General features: G+C 50.6%; 1 protein-coding gene across 3 annotated transcripts in view; it reads left to right on the top strand.

Annotated features, from left to right (window-relative positions):
• Positions 1 to 4,606: 4,606 nt before the first annotated feature.
• Positions 4,607 to 20,705, top strand: part of LOC142301347 (proteinase-activated receptor 1-like) — a 29,179-nt gene continuing 13,080 nt past the window's right edge. Inside the window, exons 1-2 of one of the 3 annotated variants that reach the window (XM_075342344.1) lie at positions 4,607 to 4,784; positions 17,246 to 17,305. In XM_075342344.1, the coding sequence (XP_075198459.1) occupies positions 4,700 to 4,784; positions 17,246 to 17,305 (145 nt within the window). In that variant the 5' untranslated portion in view covers positions 4,607 to 4,699. Of the gene's footprint in view, positions 4,785 to 10,895; positions 10,919 to 17,245; positions 17,306 to 20,705 lie in introns of those variants that run through there. The other 2 variants (XM_075342355.1, XM_075342350.1) reach the window with 2 other exon arrangements.

The raw sequence follows: 20,705 nt of genomic DNA, 5'->3' as shown, positions 1-20,705 counted from the left end.
TCCCCGGCTTGGATATGGGCCGGAGGAGCCCTACTTTGCCCGCAGGCGCTGGCCCTGAGAAACTGATGCCCTGGCGGTGGCGGTGTCTCTCCGTTACGGTTGGACTGTTGCCTTCTATCGGGACTTGGTTGTTGGGAGACAGTCGTCCCCTTCACTGACGGATTTGGCAAATTATGGCGACTCCTAGCCTTGCCGTGATCCGAAAGGCCCCTGCCCTGGTGCTAACTGTTCCTTGTACACTGCTCCAGACCGCCGGGTCACCACCCGTCCGCGGTCCTTCCAGCAACCTCCGAGCAGTCACCCCTGCGGACAATCACCGCCGTCTGCTGACCTTGCTGTCTCTCAGCCCGGGGTACACACCCGGACCAACTTCAGGCTTTACAAACTGTCGCTCTTCACTTTTCTGTCACTTCAGCTTTTCTCCTTAGCTCCACTACTACTTCACTTCCTTCTACTTTCACTTCCTTAACTGATCTGCCTGGTTCTTCCCGCCTCCAGAGCTGTGAACTCCTCAGTGGGCGGAGCCCACCGCCTGGCCCACCCCCTGGTGTGAACACCAGCTCCTGGAGGAAGGCAACAAGGATTTTTGGTTAGCTTAGCTGTTCCTAACTGGGGTGTAGGGTGTGGTGGTGTGATGACCTGTGACCCCTGGCTTGCCCAGGGCGTCACATTCCCCCTTAGCAAAATGCAGACCGTCCGCGGGCTGCCCGTCCAACACCGGTTTTATTTTCTGAAAATATATAAAAAGGTCAAACGGTAACATATTTACATCTTATAACTTCATCCCACATTGGGAGGTTCTGTTCTTAAACGTTGCAAACGGTTTACGGTTACGGTCTCCGCTCTCTCCCACCCAAGTAACCTGGCCCTGATGCTGCCCCTAAAACCCAGGCAGCACCCCTTAACCCAAGTCCAGCACACGTTACCCGAGCGGGATCTGTCCTTCCCCTCCAGAGGGTAGCCACCGGTTCCTGTGGTGGCTGGGCCCCAGCCGGCTCTACTGCGGGCCCTCCCTCCAACCTGCCTCTCCGGAGGCGGCACTGTGGAAACGGTAACGGTAAAACAACTTATTTACATTCCACTAACGTTTGTGGTTGCCCTGCAAGTTCACGGGCTTGTCCATAAGGAGTCCCTTATGCAACTTTTTAAACGGTCCCCACGGGGACAATGGTGCCGGCAACGGCCGGTCCTCTCAATCACAGTGGATAATCTGGTGAAGCTTCGGTAATCATTTTACTTATCATCATTTTTGCAAACTTTCAAACAAAACTCAGTGGTGGTCCCAACGGGGACTGGACAACGGTGCTCCGCTGCCCTTTCTCCGGATATTCAACTAGAGCAGCTCCATCCCCCTCCAGCAGCACATCCAACATGCACTGACATGCCTGCTGTGACAGGGGTACCCGGTACCCATTTCCACCGGTACCCGGGGTATGGAAAACCACTGGGGCTCCTACATAGCGGGAACGCTAACTTGCCTCTTCAAACTCAGCAGCGGACCCGGGGCTGGGGCCGGAGTCATCATCTCTTGTTCCTGCGTCAGGCGGGTTGCCGCCAGCTGCCACAGCCTCCTGGCCTCCAGCGTCCAGCATTTCAGACCCTTCTGCGGTAGCACGGAGCAGCAGATTAGGCGAGCTTACACTGAGGCGCCCCATAAGTAACGGCAAGGGTGATGCATAGGCCGAGACTAGGCCGGGCCCCTCAGCCGCAGCGGCCGGTCCTGGTAGGACATAGGGACGTGGGTCACCAGTCGACTCTGCTACATCCATTCCCTCTCCGTACATCGGGACAGTTGTAATCAGCATCTCCACCTCGTTGGTCCACCGCTCCATCATCTGGAGGATTTGTTCCTGCTGACGCTGGTGGAACTGAATCCCCCGGGCCCTCATCCAGGCCATGGTCCCGGGCTCAGGGTCTGGCACAGTCTCTGCCGGGACTTCTGGCACCATGCTGTTAAGGGGCCGCGGTCCTAGCGGTTCCCCCTGATGCACTTCAGGGCCGTCCTGGACGTCTGCAGCCGGCTGGTCCGCCGGAGCGGCTGGGCAGGGTATCGCTACCGGTTGGGCAGGTAGCGGGCCTAATGGCGGAGCGGCAGCAGCTATCATGGGTAGCGGGAAGAGAGGCAGGGTGAGCGGAAGCCGGCCGGGCCCCTCAGCTCCAATGGCCAATCCGTCAGGAATACAGGGGCGTGGGTCGCTTACCCGCTCCTCTAGATCCTCTTCCACCTCGCGTCTCCACATAGCAGCCACCACATCCGCCATGTCGGTCTCCCACTCCTCCAGGAGGAGTTGCATATGGGCCTGCAGACGATTACTCAGCGGGACGGTCCGGTCCCTCAACCACGTCGCCGTGCCGGGCGCGGGGGTCTCGCTGTTATTAGCTGGAGCGGACATCTTGGCAGTCGTGCTTTCCAGGAACTAGCAACAAGATGGCCACAGGGTCCTGGCGCCCCTGCTTTTATAGCCACCTCACATGCAGCCAGCCGCCATCGCGTCCCCCTTAGCTTCTTTCCGGCCCCTCCTCTATTGGGGCAGGGTTTTGGCCTTCGCGCCTCTGCTACTCGAGAAGATGCTCGAGCGGGAACTTTTCGCGCCAAAGATGGCGACCTCTGAAATTTTTCAGCCGGATACCTCTGGCGGTCACAAGGCGCACCTCTACCCAACGGCAGAGCGGTAAGATCCTGTTCGTGACACCAAGTTGTCGCGGGCGGGGAGGAGGGTGTCAGCACTGCGCTCACCCCACTGCTCGGGTCCGGCTGTTGCTGCTCTGTGGTGGCTCGAGCGGTGGGCCGGATCCCAGGGGTCTCGAGCGGCGCTCCTCGCCCGTGAGTGAAAGGGGTATTTGGGTGTGGGGGTTGTTTATTGTCCGTGACGCCACCCACGGTTGTGGTGATTTGTTGACACCACCGCTGCTCTGTATGGGGATCCCGGGAGTGATGGTATGGAGCAGCTAGATGTTAGTCCTCCCCTCCGTGGGTAGGGGGTTGGTTGTCCCGGGGCCCAGTGATGAGGTGGGAGATGCAGGGCTTGGTGGGCGCAGGGACGCGGGGGCAGCGCTGTGCCTTGCGGCACTGTGGTACTCACTCAGCCTGAGATGATGACACAGTTCTCGGTAAAACACACGGCTGGAAAGACGGTTCCCATGGACGGCTGCACTTGCTTTTCCCCAGTAGTCGACGGTGACGGTCCCTTTTCCTGCACCTAAGATGGTTATGGTTGCGATGGGTTCCCACCGGTAACCCGCTCCCCGGCTTGGATATGGGCCGGAGGAGCCCTACTTTGCCCGCAGGCGCTGGCCCTGAGAAACTGATGCCCTGGCGGTGGCGGTGTCTCTCCGTTACGGTTGGACTGTTGCCTTCTATCGGGACTTGGTTGTTGGGAGACAGTCGTCCCCTTCACTGACGGATTTGGCAAATTATGGCGACTCCTAGCCTTGCCGGGATCCGAAAGGCCCCTGCCCTGGTGCTGACTGTTCCTTGTACACTGCTCCAGACTGCCGGGTCACCACCCATCCGCGGTCCTTCCAGCAACCTCCGAGCAGTCACCCCTGCGGACAATCACCGCCGTCTGCTGACCTTGCTGTCTCTCAGCCCGGGGTACACACCCGGACCAACTTCAGGCTTTACAAACTGTCGCTCTTCACTTTTCTGTCACTTCAGCTTTTCTCCTTAGCTCCACTACTACTTCACTTCCTTCTACTTTCACTTCCTTAACTGATCTGCCTGGTTCTTCCCGCCTCCAGAGCTGTGAACTCCTCGGTGGGCGGAGCCCACCGCCTGGCCCACCCCCTGGTGTGAACACCAGCTCCTGGAGGAAGGCAACAAGGATTTTTGGTTAGCTTAGATGTTCCTAACTGGGGTGTAGGGTGTGGTGGTGTGATGACCTGTGACCCCTGGCTTGCCCAGGGCGTCACACCGGCGGTGAGAGTGGGAGGTTATAAAGCTGCAAGTATGCGATTTACATAGATCATATGTACCATAGATGGTCACGTGCTGAACAGACATGCTCAATGAAAATGAATTGACTGAGGCCGAACACATCAAACCAGAATGTGGCCAGAAGTGTACAAATCTCATACTTGTGCTCACAAAATCGTCCACTCTCTACACTGGCACCGGCACACCCCACCGCCCCTCCCCGCTCCTCAATGTCGGGCGGCGGCACGTGACCCCCCCCCCACGCTCCTTGCCTCAAAGATGCGTACCAGCAAATATTTTTTTGCAAAAAAAGCACTGTGTAAAGTAGACATGTGGGAAATGTTATTTATTAACTACTTTGTGTGACTTAAAATACAAAGTTTAAAAATTGCTAAATTTTAGCCAAATTTCCAATATAAACGTAAAAAATATTATCTTAAATATAGCACTAATGTGACGTACAATATGTCACTAAAAAAACAGTCTGAGAATCACCGAGATCCGTTGAAGCGTTCCAGAGTTATAACCTTGTAAATTGACACTGGTCAGAATTGAAAAAAATGGACTGGTCATGAAGGTGAAAATAGGCTGGAGGTGTAGGGGTTAATGTATTTGGTAATTTACATTTAGCACCCCGCTACCACCTCCCCTATTAAACAGGAAGGTTACACCCAGCCTGTCAGAAGTAGCTTGAAATCATCAGTACTGTAACATTCATTGCACTTCTCTAGCCGTCCGCACACTATACAGAGATTAGTGATACTCAGGGGAAAAACGATAGTCATGAAGACCACAGCGCTGATACCAACTGTTCTACTTGGTGCGTTCAACATCTTCTGTACAGTGCTCTGCGATAATTCATCATCAGGTAAGGCATAAAGTAACATTGCAGAGCTTATATTATATATACAATTATGAGTTATGATATAGTCAGAATTCTTCAAAAAAATGTATAGCTCTTTATTTTACTATATACTGTATGTAACATGATTTAAGTGTATCAGGATAATTGTCTTTCTGTATATTTGGAAAGTGTCATATGGTGAAAATATAGAGCAACATTTGTCCAAAGGAAAAACTGTACAATTGGCCAAAGTAATAAATTGTTTATAAGTTGAAGGTTTTTTTGCAATGTCTTAGAAAATTGCTCCTTGTAACTACAATTTCATGTGTATTGCCAGCTATAAGCGAGAAAAAAAAAAAACTATAGTTTGTACCTGCTTTGGTGTGTATCATACAGCTTTATGTTCTTAAAGGGGTTTCCCAAATTTATCACCAATCCATAGGATAGGCAATAACTGGCTGGAGGTCCCATCACTGGAACCCCCATATGTACCACATAGGTGAATCATGTTTTTTAGCAAACATAAATAAAAAAAAAAAACCCCATTTAAAGCTACGGTTAGACAGGAATACTTGTTTATTAACATTGTGATTTTTCAAGTGAACTCAATGTAACCCATGTCAGTGAGAAAGTCACGGATGACAATCACGAAAATCCAGCCATGTTATCACTATTAGCATTGGTTGGGATATTTTTATGTTCTGTGCTAGTCATCAAAAGGACAGTATGCCCTGTTATTCAATATCTTCTTCTTGGGAAAGCTGGATGTCAAAAGTATACACAGTACATTAACATAAATTTTATCACATAATTTATTTTGCAGTCATATACCTAAATTACCTCTTGATATAGGAATCCAAACAATTGATAATTAAGGACTTGTTTTTACTTATTGTCCGAAACATGTAAGGTGCCCTTATGCGTGTTCTCTCAAGTTTTGGATCCATTGGATTTTTTAATATCTAATAAATTTTGATATTTTAACATCCTGGATTGTGGTGCTGGGTCCACTCTTCACTTCTTCTCAGCTCGAATCCAAACAATGCATTGGATAAACATAATAACAATGTCTTAACATGCTGTCATGTGATTTACTTTCTTAATTAATTATATCTCTTTATCATATCAATAGAAAATCACAAGATTTGTGCACCTGTAAAATATGCTTAGATTGTTGGTGATGTGCCCCTTTAAATACTGTAGAGCGCAGAAGGTATTGGACCTTGATAGTAATGCAGTTCTCAGCTCAGGGAAGGAAAGAATACAGGTCTACACAGATGATGGTTCAGAAATGCAACTACCCCTCACACAGAGGCACCAGTCTTGTAGCTGTCTTTGGTGCTGCACTCTCCTTCACAGTAAGGGGTACTTTGCACACTACGACATCGCCGGTGGGGTCAAATCGAAAGTGATGCACATCCGGCGTCGCTGTCGATATCGGAGTGTGTAAATCGTTTTTGATACGATTAACGAGCACAAAAGCGTCAAAATCGTATCATCAGTGTAGCGTCGGTCATTTCCATAATTTCGGAAGGACCAATGTTACGATGTTGTTCCTCGTTCCTGCGGCAGCACACATCACTGTGTGTGAAGCTGCAGGAGCGAGGAACATCTACCTGCGTCCTGTGGCTCACGCCGGCTATGCGGAAGGAAGGAGGTGGGCGGGATGTTTACGTCCTGCTCATCTCCGCCCCTCCGCCTCTATTGGCCGCCTGCCGTGTAACATCTCTGTGATGCCGCACGACCCTCCCCCTTAGGAAGGAGGCGGGTCACCGGCCAGAGTGACGTCGCAGGGCAGGTAAGTCCATGTGAAGCTGCCGTAGCGATAATGTTCACTACAGCAGCTGCGACGGGGGCGGGGACTATCGCGCTCGGCATCGCAAGCATCGGCTTGCGATGTCGTAGTGTGCAAAGTACCCCTAAGACCTTAGCCACCATACTCCTGTGATAGGGCTACTTGTCATCCCTCTTGGGCAATTAATCTTCACTTATCTAGTAAACAATCTTTTTACAGTCAAGAATAGGTTACAGCTTCCCATAATTCTCTAATCATGGGGTGTTACACCATATTAATTATTGCTACTCACCCCCACTTTATAGCTAGCTGTGCAGCACAGTTTCTCCTCTGTCTGTGTATGCCAGACCTTTGCTGGTGTGGGACCCCGTGGTTCGGTGTCGGTGCAGCGGTGCATTACCTTCAGGGACTCCACGCGGCTGGATCTTGTCACAGGTAGGAAATCCTCTATTTTGATTGTCGTGACGCCACTCTCAGAATTGCGGTCAGTGGGGACCGCCACTGCAGGTTAGGGGTGCCTGGGGCTGACAGTAGGTGCAGTCAGTTGTAATAGCCTCCTGAGAGTGAGGCATGCCCCAGGGTCCCGTGTAGGTGTGTGGAACTACAAGTCGCAGAATGACTCACACGCACAAGCAGGATGTCTTTCAGGGGTTTTACTCACTGATGGTGGCAGGGTGAGTAACCCGGGCGTAGCTGGGATGAACCAGGCTGGAACCAGGTGTCCTTCAGGCTGACTGATGAGGGTGGCTACCAACTCGCCTTCCTTAGCCCGTTGTGTTTTGGGGTAACCCCTGCTTGAAGCCCTGCTGGGGTCGCCCAGGGAAGTTGCTGGTGCCTCTCTCCCCTTCTTTTTGGCCCGTTTGCTTGTAGCCTGGACCAGGTCACTCCGGCTGCTTGCCTCCTGTGAGCTATGGGCCCTCACTGTGGCTACGTGGCTGCGGACTCTGTGGTGTTGTCTTGGGGGTGTAAAGTGCCCCCTCATGCAGGTTTGGCAAAGGAAAGGTGAATCTATCCCTGCACTGGGACCTGCTACCCGTTTGGGCCTGGTATCTCCCTGACAGTCTCCTTACTTTCCACTCCGTTGCTCTCTCTTTAGCTGTGTGTGGATTTCGGGCAGCACTCCCAGGTGACCGTTCTCCCCCGTCGGTAGTCACTGCGCGTACGTTGTCAGAATTGTGTAGAGCTACAGGGTCTGCTTCTGCCCTCCCTGAACTTCACCACTCAACTGTCTTCGGCTCACTCTTCCCTCCTCTCCTGTTCTTGCCTACGTCACCTAGCAACCAGGCTCTCTACCACACCCCTCGAGTGGAGATGGAGGCTTCGCCCCCTCCTTGGATCCCCAGGGGTCCTCTCAAAGGTAAATGTGTGAGACCTGATCACTATGCGCCTGTGTAGTCACACCTCGGTCAGCCTTCTGGATCACCTGTTTTGTACTGTCCCCAGCATGGGTGCAGTACTCAGTGGTGCCTGACCAGGTCAGGGGCGCCACATTCCCCCTTAGTTATCACCAGCACGTCCTCGGGCTGCAAGACAACATTTCAAAATGCATAAAACAGTAAAACATGGTAAAACGTTTTAAAACCCATCAGGTACCATACATCACCACCCTCCACCCACAAGTCCGTTAACCCACCCTAAACCCTCTCAGGCGGCAGGTCACCGGTTTCTTTTGGTAACCAGGTCTGGGCCATCAGCTTCCCCAGACCTTTCTTCCCATCTGCCTCTCCCGTTGGCCGCGCCTTCAGCCACTTCTGGCAGGATGTAGAGGCGGCTTTTATGGTCTGGTGGTTTCAGGGTATACCTGGCCTGGTGGAGCCGCGCCTTCAGCCTCTTCTGGCAGGATGTAGAGGCGGCCTCCACAGTTGGTGCTGACCAGGTACCCTCTTTGTGGTGAAGAGCCAGGCCCCATAAACAGGCGTGCTCCCTGGTAGTGGTGGTACCGCTGGGGTAACTATAAACACTGCGAGAGTTTGTGGCTATAGCCAGTTCATAGCCTTAAGGTTCATTTTTCAAAGTGCAAAAAGAGGTTTCTCACATTAGTTCATGTGGGCACATTTCTTGAACATGTAAATGTTGCGAAACTTGTCAAAACTTGTAACTGCTGTACTTTACTTTACTTTACATGAACTTTGCTCCTTCTTCCTCCTTACCAGGGCTTGGGCCTGTAGGGCTGTGCACCTGTCGTCATCATCTGTAGTGGTTTCATCAATGAGTTCTTTGTATTTTCTTTCCTCTTCTTCTGTGTCTGTCTCTTTTTCTCTTTCTTTATCTTGTAGTGTTGAGACAGCAGGTTTACTGTAGGGATTCCTGGGACATGGTGTAACATCTAGTGCGTACCATCCGCGTTCTCCTTGGTGTTTGGTGAATTCTACTGAGTCTCCTATCTGTAGGTTTCTTCCTGGATGTCCTCTAGGTAAATGTGCTCTAACATCCCTTCTGTTCACAAAGATGCCCTCTTTTACACCAGGTGCTACTATAAAGCCATATCCAGACCTTAGATTGAAGTCTTCTACAACTCCTCGACAAAGTGGGCCTCTGACCTGTGATTTGGCTCTTCTCAAGGACCGCTTTTTCTCTAAGTCTCTGGCTGTTACTTCGTCTTTTCTATCTGGAGATTGCTGTGCAGGTGGATCCCTTGTCCTGCTGCGGCGCCGTGTCCTGCGGGCTGGGTCCTGCTTGGCTGCCACCTCACCGCTTGCAGGCTCCCAGGTGAGGTATCTGGACAAATCTTCCTCAGCGGAGGATGTCGGGCTCTCTTCATCCCAGCGGGAGTACGGCAGCATCTCTGTCTCTTGGACTGGTGCTGCATCCACTGCTGATGGCTCTGGGGTCAGCTTCTCAACTTCCTGGCCTCCCCTCCCCCTTAGTTCTTCTGGGCACTCCTCTTGTGGCAGCGCTAGGGATGGATTTTCATCAGCAGGCCAGGGCGGGGGACCCTTTGGCATGAATGTCGCAGGAGTCTTCCTGTGAGTATGCGGAGGGAGCAGATACCGGTCCACCATCTCCTTTGGGAAGTGGGCCTCCAGATCAGCCTTCAGCTTCCAGTATTCGGGGTCCTCCCCCAGCAGGGACTTCCTAGCAGGGACTTCCTTGGGCTGGGGAGCGGTGTCTGCCCTGGCCTTGCAGGCCGGGGTAAATAATGGTACAGTCTTGTCTTGGCGGGCCGAGCCTGGCGTGGCAGCGGCCTGGTCTTGGCGGGCCGAGCAGGGCATCGCTGCGGCGGCCTGGATTGGCGTCGCAGCTGCGATGGGATCTGTGCGGGCCGGGCTGGGCGCTTCTGCGGCCTGGATTGGCGTCGCAGCTGCAGCCGGTCCTTGGCGGGCCGCACCTGACGTGGCTGCGGCCTGGTTCAGCACCTCACTTGCGGCGCGGACGAGCGTCGCTGCTGCGGTGGGGTCTTGGCGGGCCGGGCCTAGCATGGCGGCGGCCTGGGTCAGCGTCACGCCTGCGGCGTGGAGGAGGGTCGCGGCGGCAGCCAGATCTTTGCGGGCCGGGCTGGGCATCGTTGCGGCGGCCTGGGCTCGGCGGGCCGCACCTGGCGTGGCTGCGGCCTGATTCAGCGTTGCAGCGCCGGGCGCCTCTTCAGGGACCGCGGGCATGGCAGCAAGGGTCGGGGCACTCGCGCTGACAGGGGCAACACAGGACTCACCCATCGGTAACATCGTCGGGGCCTGAGTCGTCGCCGCTCGGTCTGGCACTCGTCGTGCGGTTCCCCTCTCGTAGGCCTGAACCGCCGCAGCCATCTCCTGCAGCTCCGCACGTCCCTCTCGGATCTGCTGCACGATCCTCGCTTCCAGTCGGTTACTGAACTGGGCAAGCTCCCAGGACCACCAGGCAGCGGAACCCGGCTCTGGGCTCCTATCTTCAGACGCCATCTTCACCACGTCGTCGCCGCTCTGCAGATCTTTTCTCAGCAGCAGACCTCCGACTCTTCCTTGCAGTCTCAGTGCCAGTTCCTTCACTGCCTTGAACTCTTCTCCCAACAGCAGGCTTATCAGTTTCTGCTCTGCCTTTTCCAGCAGCAGGCTTCTGGCTCCCTTTCTGTCCCGACGTCTCTGAACGCCTCCGCTCTCATCACTTGCGAAGCCAGGACCCTCCAGGGGATCTCTGGGTAGCCACGCCTCTTCGTGGGCGGTAACTTCTCCCAGCGCGGGCTGCTGTTGTTTTTCAGCGCGCTTTTCATGGTGGCAATATGGCGGCGCTTCCAATTTTCCAAGCGGACCGCCCAGGCACATGGTCACCTGTCTGAACAGGTCTAGTCCTTATCCTGTTCGTGACGCCAGATGTGTGGGACCCCGTGGTTCGGTGTCGGTGCAGCGGTGCATTACCTTCAGGGACTCCACGCGGCTGGATCTTGTCACAGGTAGGAAATCCTCTATTTTGATTGTCGTGACGCCACTCTCAGAATTGCGGTCAGTGGGGACCGCCACTGCAGGTTAGGGGTGCCTGGGGCTGATAGTAGGTGCAGTCAGTTGTAATAGCCTCCTGAGAGTGAGGCATGCCCCAGGGTCCCGTGTAGGTGTGTGGAACTACAAGTCGCAGAATGACTCACACGCACAAGCAGGATGTCTTTCAGGGGTTTTACTCACTGATGGTGGCAGGGTGAGTAACCCGGACGTAGCTGGGATGAACCAGGCTGGAACCAGGTGTCCTTCAGGCTGACTGATGAGGGTGGCTACCAACTCGCCTTCCTTAGTCCGTTGTGTTTTGGGGTAACCCCTGCTTGAAGCCCTGCTGGGGTCGCCCAGGGAAGTTGCTGGTGCCTCTCTCCCCTTCTTTTTGGCCCGTTTGCTTGTAGCCTGGACCAGGTCACTCCGGCTGCTTGCCTCCTGTGAGCTATGGGCCCTCACTGTGGCTACGTGGCTGCGGACTCTGTGGTGTTGTCTTGGGGGTGTAAAGTGCCCCCTCATGCAGGTTTGGCAAAGGAAAGGTGAATCTATCCCTGCACTGGGACCTGCTACCCGTTTGGGCCTGGTATCTCCCTGACAGTCTCCTTACTTTCCACTCCGTTGCTCTCTCTTTAGCTGTGTGTGGATTTCGGGCAGCACTCCCAGGTGACCGTTCTCCCCCGTCGGTAGTCACTGCGCGTACGTTGTCAGAATTGTGTAGAGCTACAGGGTCTGCTTCTGCCCTCCCTGAACTTCACCACTCAACTGTCTTCGGCTCACTCTTCCCTCCTCTCCTGTTCTTGCCTACGTCACCTAGCAACCAGGCTCTCTACCACACCCCTCGAGTGGAGATGGAGGCTTCGCCCCCTCCTGGGATCCCCAGGGGTCGTCTCAAAGGTAAATGTGTGAGACCCGATCACTATGCGCCTGTGTAGTCACACCTCGGTCAGCCTTCTGGATCACCTGTTTTATACTGTCCCCAGCATGGGTGCAGTACTCAGTGGTGCCTGACCAGGTCAGGGGCGCCACACTGGCATGAACACAAGTGCTCTTTTGGTTTCTAACATTACAGTCACAAGGTGGCACACAATAATGCTGCCACGTGCCACCCTATGACCTAACTATGACCTAACTATATTACCTATAAGTCTATCAAAAGACAAAATGAAAAACTCTCACTTCTCATAGTGGCACCTCAGACATCTAAACCACTACCCAGTAACACTGTAAAGTAGACTTTAATTGACTTGAGGAGGTATCTATCATATCATCATATATCATCATAGGATATGACATCACCACTCATGTCATTTGTATCTCTCATGTGAGATCTCACACAAATTTGTCACATGTCGCAGAACTACACATGTTTAAAGTTTCAGTATTCACAAGACAGATAACATATCACTGAGGCATATCTAACAAATAAAAGATAACACTACGGAGCAACAGCACATTGCTGGCGGTACGCAACGGTGGTTAGAAAATAAGATGATCTTTTGTTATTTGACAATATGACTTCTAAAGTCCATTAGCAGCATATCTTCCTCCATCTCTTTGTACATTCCCTCGCTTCTCTGGGAATGTGGTTCACGGGACAAAGCTTTTACCCATAAAACATTAAAGTCACTTAGCAACATTTTCCCGACATTACAGTATTTGCAAATTGTGGATCATTGAACAAAGGCAGAGCAAATAAAGCTCCCCGATCCACAGCACTCAAATCAGCAGAAGCTTCAGTTGTGGGTGAACAATGAAGTTACCTTTAGTTACTTAATGGAAGGGGTTATCCCATGAGCACAAGTTATGACCTATCTGCAGGTTAAGTGATAATTTGCTGATTTATGGGTGTCCCATTGCTGGAACTTCACCTATCCGCAGAACAAGAAACTTTAATGCGATTTTTAAGATGAGGTGGCAAAATGGATCCTAACTGGTGAGCCATTCATTCTCTATGGGGCACAAGACAGCCACATGGGGAGTGAATGAAGCTGAGGCCGAACATGCGCACTGCCACTCGATTCTAATAGAGATATAAGTTCCCTTTTCTACCAAATAGTGAACCCATTGATGTATGGTTCGGCAGGTTAAGCCGGACTTTAGATAAATTTCAGCTTGTTACGCGGACTTGACCTGAACCCCAATAGATGTCACTAATTGGGTAAATTTGGATCTCCACCCACATGCAGCCAGCCATAAACAAAACACTTCCGGGTTCCGGTGGAGGGTGGGTGGGGTTTTTACTTTTTTCTTTTGGGGGGGTACACACTGCAGGTCTTCGCCTGATGTGGGTCCCAACAATACATATTGACCACATGTTTGTTTGTTTTTTTAACATGGTAGCCTGTGTATGAATCATACAACCATGGTTTGGTATTCAAGTTTATGTTTTAATAAATGTAATAGCTAAAATGAAAGCGTTAAAAGGGGTCAATCACTATCTACTCAATCAGTATTACATAAAAATGGAGTACTGCAGAGTTAATCATTTTTATTGTCCATAAAATGCACAATTTGAAAAAGAATCCGTCAATGTAGGCTTGCAGTTGGGTAATATACACACATCATTTGCCTTTGTTTCCAGCTCTGGATGCATTTGGGCGGCACGGTGGCTCAGTGGTTAGCACTGCAGCCTTGCAGCACTGGGGTCCTGGGTTCAAATCCCACCAAGGACACTATCTGCAAGAAGTTTGTATGTTCTCCCCGTGTTTGCGTGGGTTTCCTCCCACACTCCAAAGACATACTGATAGGGACTCTAGATTGTGAGCCCCAATGGGGACAGTGTTGCCAATGTATGTAAAGCGCTGTGGAATTAATAGCGCTATATAAATGAATAAAATTATTATTATTAATTATTAATTTGTACAGGTGCTGAACTAAATCCCTGCGACTGGCTCATGCTGACATACATAGCCTCTTCACGATGCTTAAATGTGCGCATGTGCCAGATGTGAGCTATAAGTACAGTCACAATTAGAGATGAGTGAACCAGTGATTTGGTGTCCGGTGTTCATACCAAACACAGATTTAAAAAAAACAACAAAACAGAGTTTTGGGTGCTTTACGTATGCAAACCACTCATGCGAGCATCGCTGTGCTCGGGTACGCTCGGTGCTCCACCCAGTACAAGCCACTTGAAGTGTTTGATCGGCTCTTACTGGGGGTAATAACAGCGTGATTGGATGCACTTTGTCCCCCCTCAAAAAAAAAGACAAACCCTGCCCACCCACCCCCGGAAACCAGAAGTGTTCTGTATATGGCTGGCTGCATGTGGGTGGAGACCCGAATTGCCCAATTAGTGACGTCCGTTGGGGTTCAGGTCAAGTCCGGGTCCAAAACTGAACTATATCTGAAGTCCAGCTTAACTAGCCGAACCGAACTTCAACGGGTTCACTCATCTCTAGTCACAATTAGAGTAAAGTCAGGTACTGATTCCTTTTTAAATTGTCGATTATATGTCAAATGGTACAGAATATTGGTTGTCACTCTGCTTTTCTAGAAAACTAATTAAACAGTTATGAAGGGGTCTTAGCGCCCATAAAATCAAATTAGCAGTTTACATTTCACTGTTGTAATTAGTTTGAGAAGTTTATGTAACATTGGAAAATTAAGGGGATTTGGTGCACCCTCGGTGTAGTCAAGAGCTTGGTGCACCGTTATGTCTCCCTCACTTCGTGTACTGAACAGTTCCCTGACTCTGATTGACAGCGCTCACTTGGCACAAGCGAGCGCTGCCTGAACGCTAATCACAGAACTGCATGTGCACACTGACTATGCAGAAGTCAGCGTTGTGCACAAAGTACAGGAGCGGATTTCCTGGACATCACTGCCTCCCGTCATTGCATTGCCATGTCTATGACCAAAAGCGTAGTGGAAAGATACAGAGTGGAGGAGAGATCAGTTATGTACTCTTCCTGTGTTCAGTGTGTCACAGGTCTGCGTTGATGACAGGAGAGGCACATCAAATTTTCATTTGCCCTTTAGATTTTAACACTTTCTTTCTTTTGATTATAGCATAGTTGTCTTGGAGTCCAAACCACTACCAGACAGGAGAACATGCACAGTGTTTACAATCTCCTTTCTATTGAACTAGTATCCACTGTATTGGAGCTGGCCAGCATGCTGTGATCTCTTATTCCTGGTCAGCTACAGTGAAGTGCTTACAAGCTCAACAACAGCAGTGGTCGTCTCCTAGGCAAAGAAATATAAATAAAAGAAAGTATTAATAGAAAAGCAGCAAAATTTAAATAAATAGTAAATTGCAAAAGTGCATGTTTTGACAAGAATTATCTGACAATATCCAGCTATTAAGCGGAGGGAGATAACCTGTTAACGCTAAACAACTCAAAAGATGATCTGAAAAGGAAAGGGTTAAAACAGTGTAGTAATTGGGTTAATGAGCCCAATTACAGATTAAATTCTCTACAGAGTCTGGTATACTTTGCCTCTCTAACTTGTAGAGTGCACATCTCAGAGTAATGGTTACATCTATCTCTAAATCATGGGAAGTGCAATAACTGCTCCCGTCAGTTCCAAACTAGTGTCTCAATTGCCAACAGTCAAGGATTTTCAGAAACAATCTCACCAAATTTGGCCATGGGTGTCATAAAATGTGTGTGATTCTGTATGGTTCGGGGCTTTTTCATGTTGAACTGGATACACAATGTAATAGGTGCTGAAAAAGGAGAATAAAACATTTCTTTAATTTTTTGTAGTTTTGTTTTTTTTTTTTCTTGCCTTGTTGCGGAGGTGTTAGCAATCATAGTATTGGTATTTGATACCTAAACAGTTAATTTTTTATAAGTCAAATTGGGCATTACTATAGAACTTTTATTGGGGGCGTGTACTTCTTCCCCTCCATGAGGATTACCAATCATAATCAGGCAGCAACACGGTGGGGGAAAAAAGAGTACACCTGAAAATAGGTTAGAACTGACTTGTGTGAGACACGAATTGACAAACAGTCTGCCCTCCTCACTGCAGATTGATGACGTGCTGAAGTACAGCAGACCTGAATGTGACTACCTGACAGCTTTTAGCTCTGATCTCTGGCAGTTAGGGTGGAGGAGGGGTAGTGCTATAGAGTTGAGTCTCATTACAAACACTTAAAGTAGCTCTTCACTGATAGTGCTGCCAACTTTGCCAATCATAACCAGGCAACCACATACAAGGGGAAAAAGAACACATTCCGACTATAGCTTAGAAAAGGTGTGAGACATAATGACACAGTCTGCTTTTTACCCTTCAATTTGGTTACATGTTGCAGCACAGCAGACAGGAGTCTGATTATCAGCTTATATTTCCAGCAGTCAGTGTGGAACCCAAGGGGCAGGGGGTTAACTTTACTCGTCGCTGAGCCGGTGATGTCGGGTCTGGGATGTCACGGTGTGGCCCTTGTGCCCGGTTTCATGTCCCAAGGTGTCCACAATCAAAAGAGGAATGAGGAGGTGGAAGTTTGTCGATGTAGCCACCTGTGGTGTATGGCCAGAGAATTAGCCGCCGCTGCTGTCGCCGCCCTCCGGGGTGGATGGAATGGCAGCCAGGGTAGTATCACTCCCCACAGGTGGAGTGAGCCCCGGGGAGGAAGATGAAATAAGTATTAATGGTGGGTGCCGAGGCGCGGGGCGGTGGCGCCGACAAGAACAGACGGACACAGTCTCTGCGGGTTCCAGGTATCTTTACTCACAGTTCTTCAAGAAGCCCGGTCGCTGCCGCAGAAGCACTGGTCACTGCTGTGATGGGCCCCCCCGAACCCGGATTCCTTCGGAGGTCAGTCAGTTTGGTGGATGGTGAGCCCTTTCTTCTAGCGCCATGTAAATTGGATCCCCGTTGCTTAGTGCTACTTGGGGACCCCAGTCCGTGTTGAGTCAAAACTCTTGGCCTGTTTGCAGTTGCCGTGGTTCCGCAATGGGGCCTGACTCGGATCAGAGCCCTGGATCCTATATGGCACTGTGCTTCAGGCACTGTGTTGGCCATGGAGACCTGCACTCTCCCCGTCCCTACAGATTTTGGAAAACCAACTTGGAGAATGATCTACCCTAGGGTCCTGTACCCTGCGTGGCGCCGGTCCCGAGGGAGCAATGAAGCTCTCCCCTTGGCAACCGTGTAAACTCCTGTGTCCCACCAGAGCCAATGGTGAAACCGTCCGCTCCTATTATATTCTGTGTCCAGTTCAACATGAAAAATTGGTGAAACTTTCAAAGTCCCTATGTGGACAACAGTGATATTTGTAAATATGATGAATATGGTAATATTTGGGGTTATACACGTACTTTATCTAATATTGCTTTATTTCCTTTTAGGCATTACATTCAGAATGAACAATGGTGATTTTTATGAGAAACATTTGTATTATGTACAAGGTACTGTATGACTTTATATAGAGGCAGTAGTGTGTTGTAAAGAAAACAGATAAGTGCAGCATGTACAGGAAGGCAAAATAGAATACTTTTAAGGATTTATAGCAATGATTCTAAAAATTTAGAAAATTTTAATATATTTTAGAACTGATTCATAGCTTACATTTGTTGAGAAATATTTTGCCAAAAGTGATCTTGTCAAAATATTTCTCAACAAATGTAAACTATGAATCAGTCTAAAATATGGTCACATTTTCAGAATTTTCAGAATAAAAGATATCAACGCCTCATCTACTTATTCCTTTTGATTACTTAAGCCGATTTGTTAAATAAAACAATCGCTGATCAGTAAATACTCATTGATCGTCTGTCATTTAATAAATGGCTTATACAGGCAGACTGCGCTTCAGATGTGCACTGAATGATCAGTAATAAACCATTTAAAGCGCATATGTTGCCACTGTTCTCAGCAGTGTAGGTCGTGTTTATAAAGGACAATGTGTTGCCGAGAACGATAATCTTTAGGGAAACCAAAAGATCATTTCACTCAATGCCAAGTATGTGTCTCTGTAGCGCCCAGAGAAGGTGGTACTCGGTCCCGGGCAGTAACAAATGGGAATGTCACTCTGGTGGCCGTTTCCCGGTCCCGTGCTCTGAGCCCCTATTGTTAATGGGGGGGTATTTACCGGGGAGATAAGAGTTTTTGTCATGTGACACCACCTGCGGGTTGCGGTTAATGATGGAGAGCCGCCGCTGCTCAATGTGGGTACTCCCAGGGCTGGTGGTAGTGGCAGCTGTGATAGTAAGCCCTCTGCCTGTAGGGCTGTGTCTGGGAGCAGTAGTGGGGTAATAATGAAGACCACACCAGGTTGTCTTTAACAGTCTCTGCTCACTGTGAACCCAGGGGTTGCTGGTTCAGGTCAGAGGAGGACCAGTGCCAAGGCAGTGACCAAGGTTGCTCTGTCCCCGGCACTCTCTGCAGATTGAGTCCCTGTAGCGTGGAGCGTTTGGGGACCCCGACTGTCCCTTTTGGGGTACAGTCTCCTTCTCCGAACGCCGGGCAGTGCGGACCCTGCAGGGAGGTAAGTGTCCGAACCCCGATCCTAGTTTACTGCTGATGCCCCCAAATTATTTGGTTCGGTGAAGTCCGTGAAGGTGTCCTCACCGGGCAGGTATTTGCCAAACAGTCTAAAACTTGTGTGACGCCCTGGCCTATCAGGTCGTCACAGGGTACCGTGCAATCTTCCCTTCTGCATGGTACCCGCTCCTCCTTGGTTACGGGTTCTTTCCATTTGGTGTTGCTAACAGGTATACACAATTCCTGGGGAACACTCTGCACCACACCCACTAAACACCCATTGGGCAGCCTGAGGGGAATAGGGCCACCCAGATGGAGGGATGTTAGAAGGAGGACGGGAAGTGTCAGTTACTTAGTGAGTAAAGAGTTGAAGTTCAGCGGTGACAGTGAGAGGTCACGCTGCAGAGCTGGGCTTCTGCACCCGTCCCAGGTGCCAGACGTTGGCCTGGCCAGAAGGAGCTGGAACCCCGGTCGCAGGGGGTAGTGGCAAGGGGCACGGTACTGCCAAGGAGGGCAGTTTGGCGGCCTTGTGCTACAACTGGGCAGGGGCCAGTGCCCGACGGGGTACGCGGAACCTAGGCTGGGAAGTAGCTTCACGCAGCCCAGTAATTCACCCGACGAGGAGGGAGTCTTCACGAGCCATTCTCCACCCGCTACAGAATCGGGGTACTAGCACAACGAGGGGGATAGGACTTCCCAAAATCGTCCAGAAAATCCCAAGCGTGAACCCTGAGAGCAAGCTCACCCTGCTAGCCACGCAGGTGAGCAGGACTCAAGTAGTCATAGGCAAAAGGGATCCACAAAGAGTTAAACACTGTGCCATGGGACAAGGCTTCAGACCAACCAGCAACAGCAAAAGTGACGGACCCAGCGTCCTCTAAGAACAGCAGCAGGATATTCCAGGACTTTAGTTTACCCGGTGTCTGTGTCAGCGTATCTGGACTGTGTGAGTACGTTGTGCCCCTTTGCCCCAACGGGTTCCCAGCCATTCCTATCACCGAGCCCCGGGACACCTTCCCCACTGCCCATGGAGTGCTAGCCCATCACTCCTGGACGCTCCCTCTCCAAACGCAGCAGTGGTGGTATGGCCGTGGGTGGCGTCACGAACACTATCCAATCCACCATATCCAACAAAAACACCCCATTTTTATTTCGAGAGGCCACGCGACCCCGCCTCGGGTCCGGAGACCCCTCGAGCCACTGCGGATCCGGATCCGAGCAGCCCGTCGGCTGTCACGGGGTCGGCACACTTGCACTTGACCTAGGACCCTGTGCCCCATGCGTGCTCTGGTCCCAGCGGTATCTCAGTGCACTTCCTGGTGACCTCTCTCCTGTGCCCCCGGGGTCACCATTACACGAACCCAGCTCAGGCACGTCCGCACACCTCTCCTGTGTGCTCCCGACTCTAGACTCCTCTTACTCTGACTGACTGACCCCTTCCACCAGGCTGGCTATACCCAGGGACTCGTTCCCATGGCAACCATCCCCTTACACAGTTAACCCTCTATGCCCAGTGTAGAGAGAAGAACTAGGTTTTAGATTGTGTTTTGGTGGAAAAGGCACTGCTACTTCAGGTCTCAGGGGGTAGGTCCTGCATCCCCAAGAGGATGCAGTTCCTTGTAGTGCCCTGAGTGTCTCAGGGGCACTACATTCTCCCTTGGTTAAACACAGCATGTCCTCGGGCTGTAAGCAAGCAGCGTTTTTATTGAACCGGAATAAAAAAAAAGGTAAAGTTAAGCATACATAACGTTCTTCCCACACAGGGGAGGCACATTTTCTTAAACATTGCATTGAGTAACCTCCCCCATCAACCCACCACCCAAAAAGGTCCTGGTTTCCCAAAACCCTTCGAGGAGGCAGGTCACCGGTCCCTTAGGTGACCAGGTCTGGGCCTTCTCTATCCCAGACATTTCCTCCAACCTTCCTCTCCTTGGTGGCAGGATTAATGTCCTGATGTTGCAGAGGACTACTCTGGTAGGCACACTGGGTGCAACTATTTACAAAACATGAGTTCGTGTTGGCTGCTGCCAGTCCTGCAGCCATGGTAAATTTTTAACTTAACTTGTGGAAAATCAGGTGACTGCCCCAAATGATTCAATATATTTTTTTTTCAAAATTAGGTAAACATTTTCAAATGATTAGCAGAAAGAATAACAAACATTTCAACTGTAACAACTGCTGGGGTAGCCTGGTTCAGCTACCACCATTCAATAAGGGGGCCATCTGGGTAACCTAGCCACCTCAGATCAGCACTTGAGGTCTGGGTGCACTAGGTACGCACATCTCTACCACACCCTAGCGGCCGCTGGAATGTTGGTGCTGTCG

Source organism: Anomaloglossus baeobatrachus, chromosome 1 (genome assembly GCF_048569485.1).
Source record: "Anomaloglossus baeobatrachus isolate aAnoBae1 chromosome 1, aAnoBae1.hap1, whole genome shotgun sequence".
Classification (NCBI taxonomy): domain Eukaryota; kingdom Metazoa; phylum Chordata; class Amphibia; order Anura; family Aromobatidae; genus Anomaloglossus; species Anomaloglossus baeobatrachus.
This window is presented reverse-complemented; position numbering and strand designations above follow the sequence as displayed.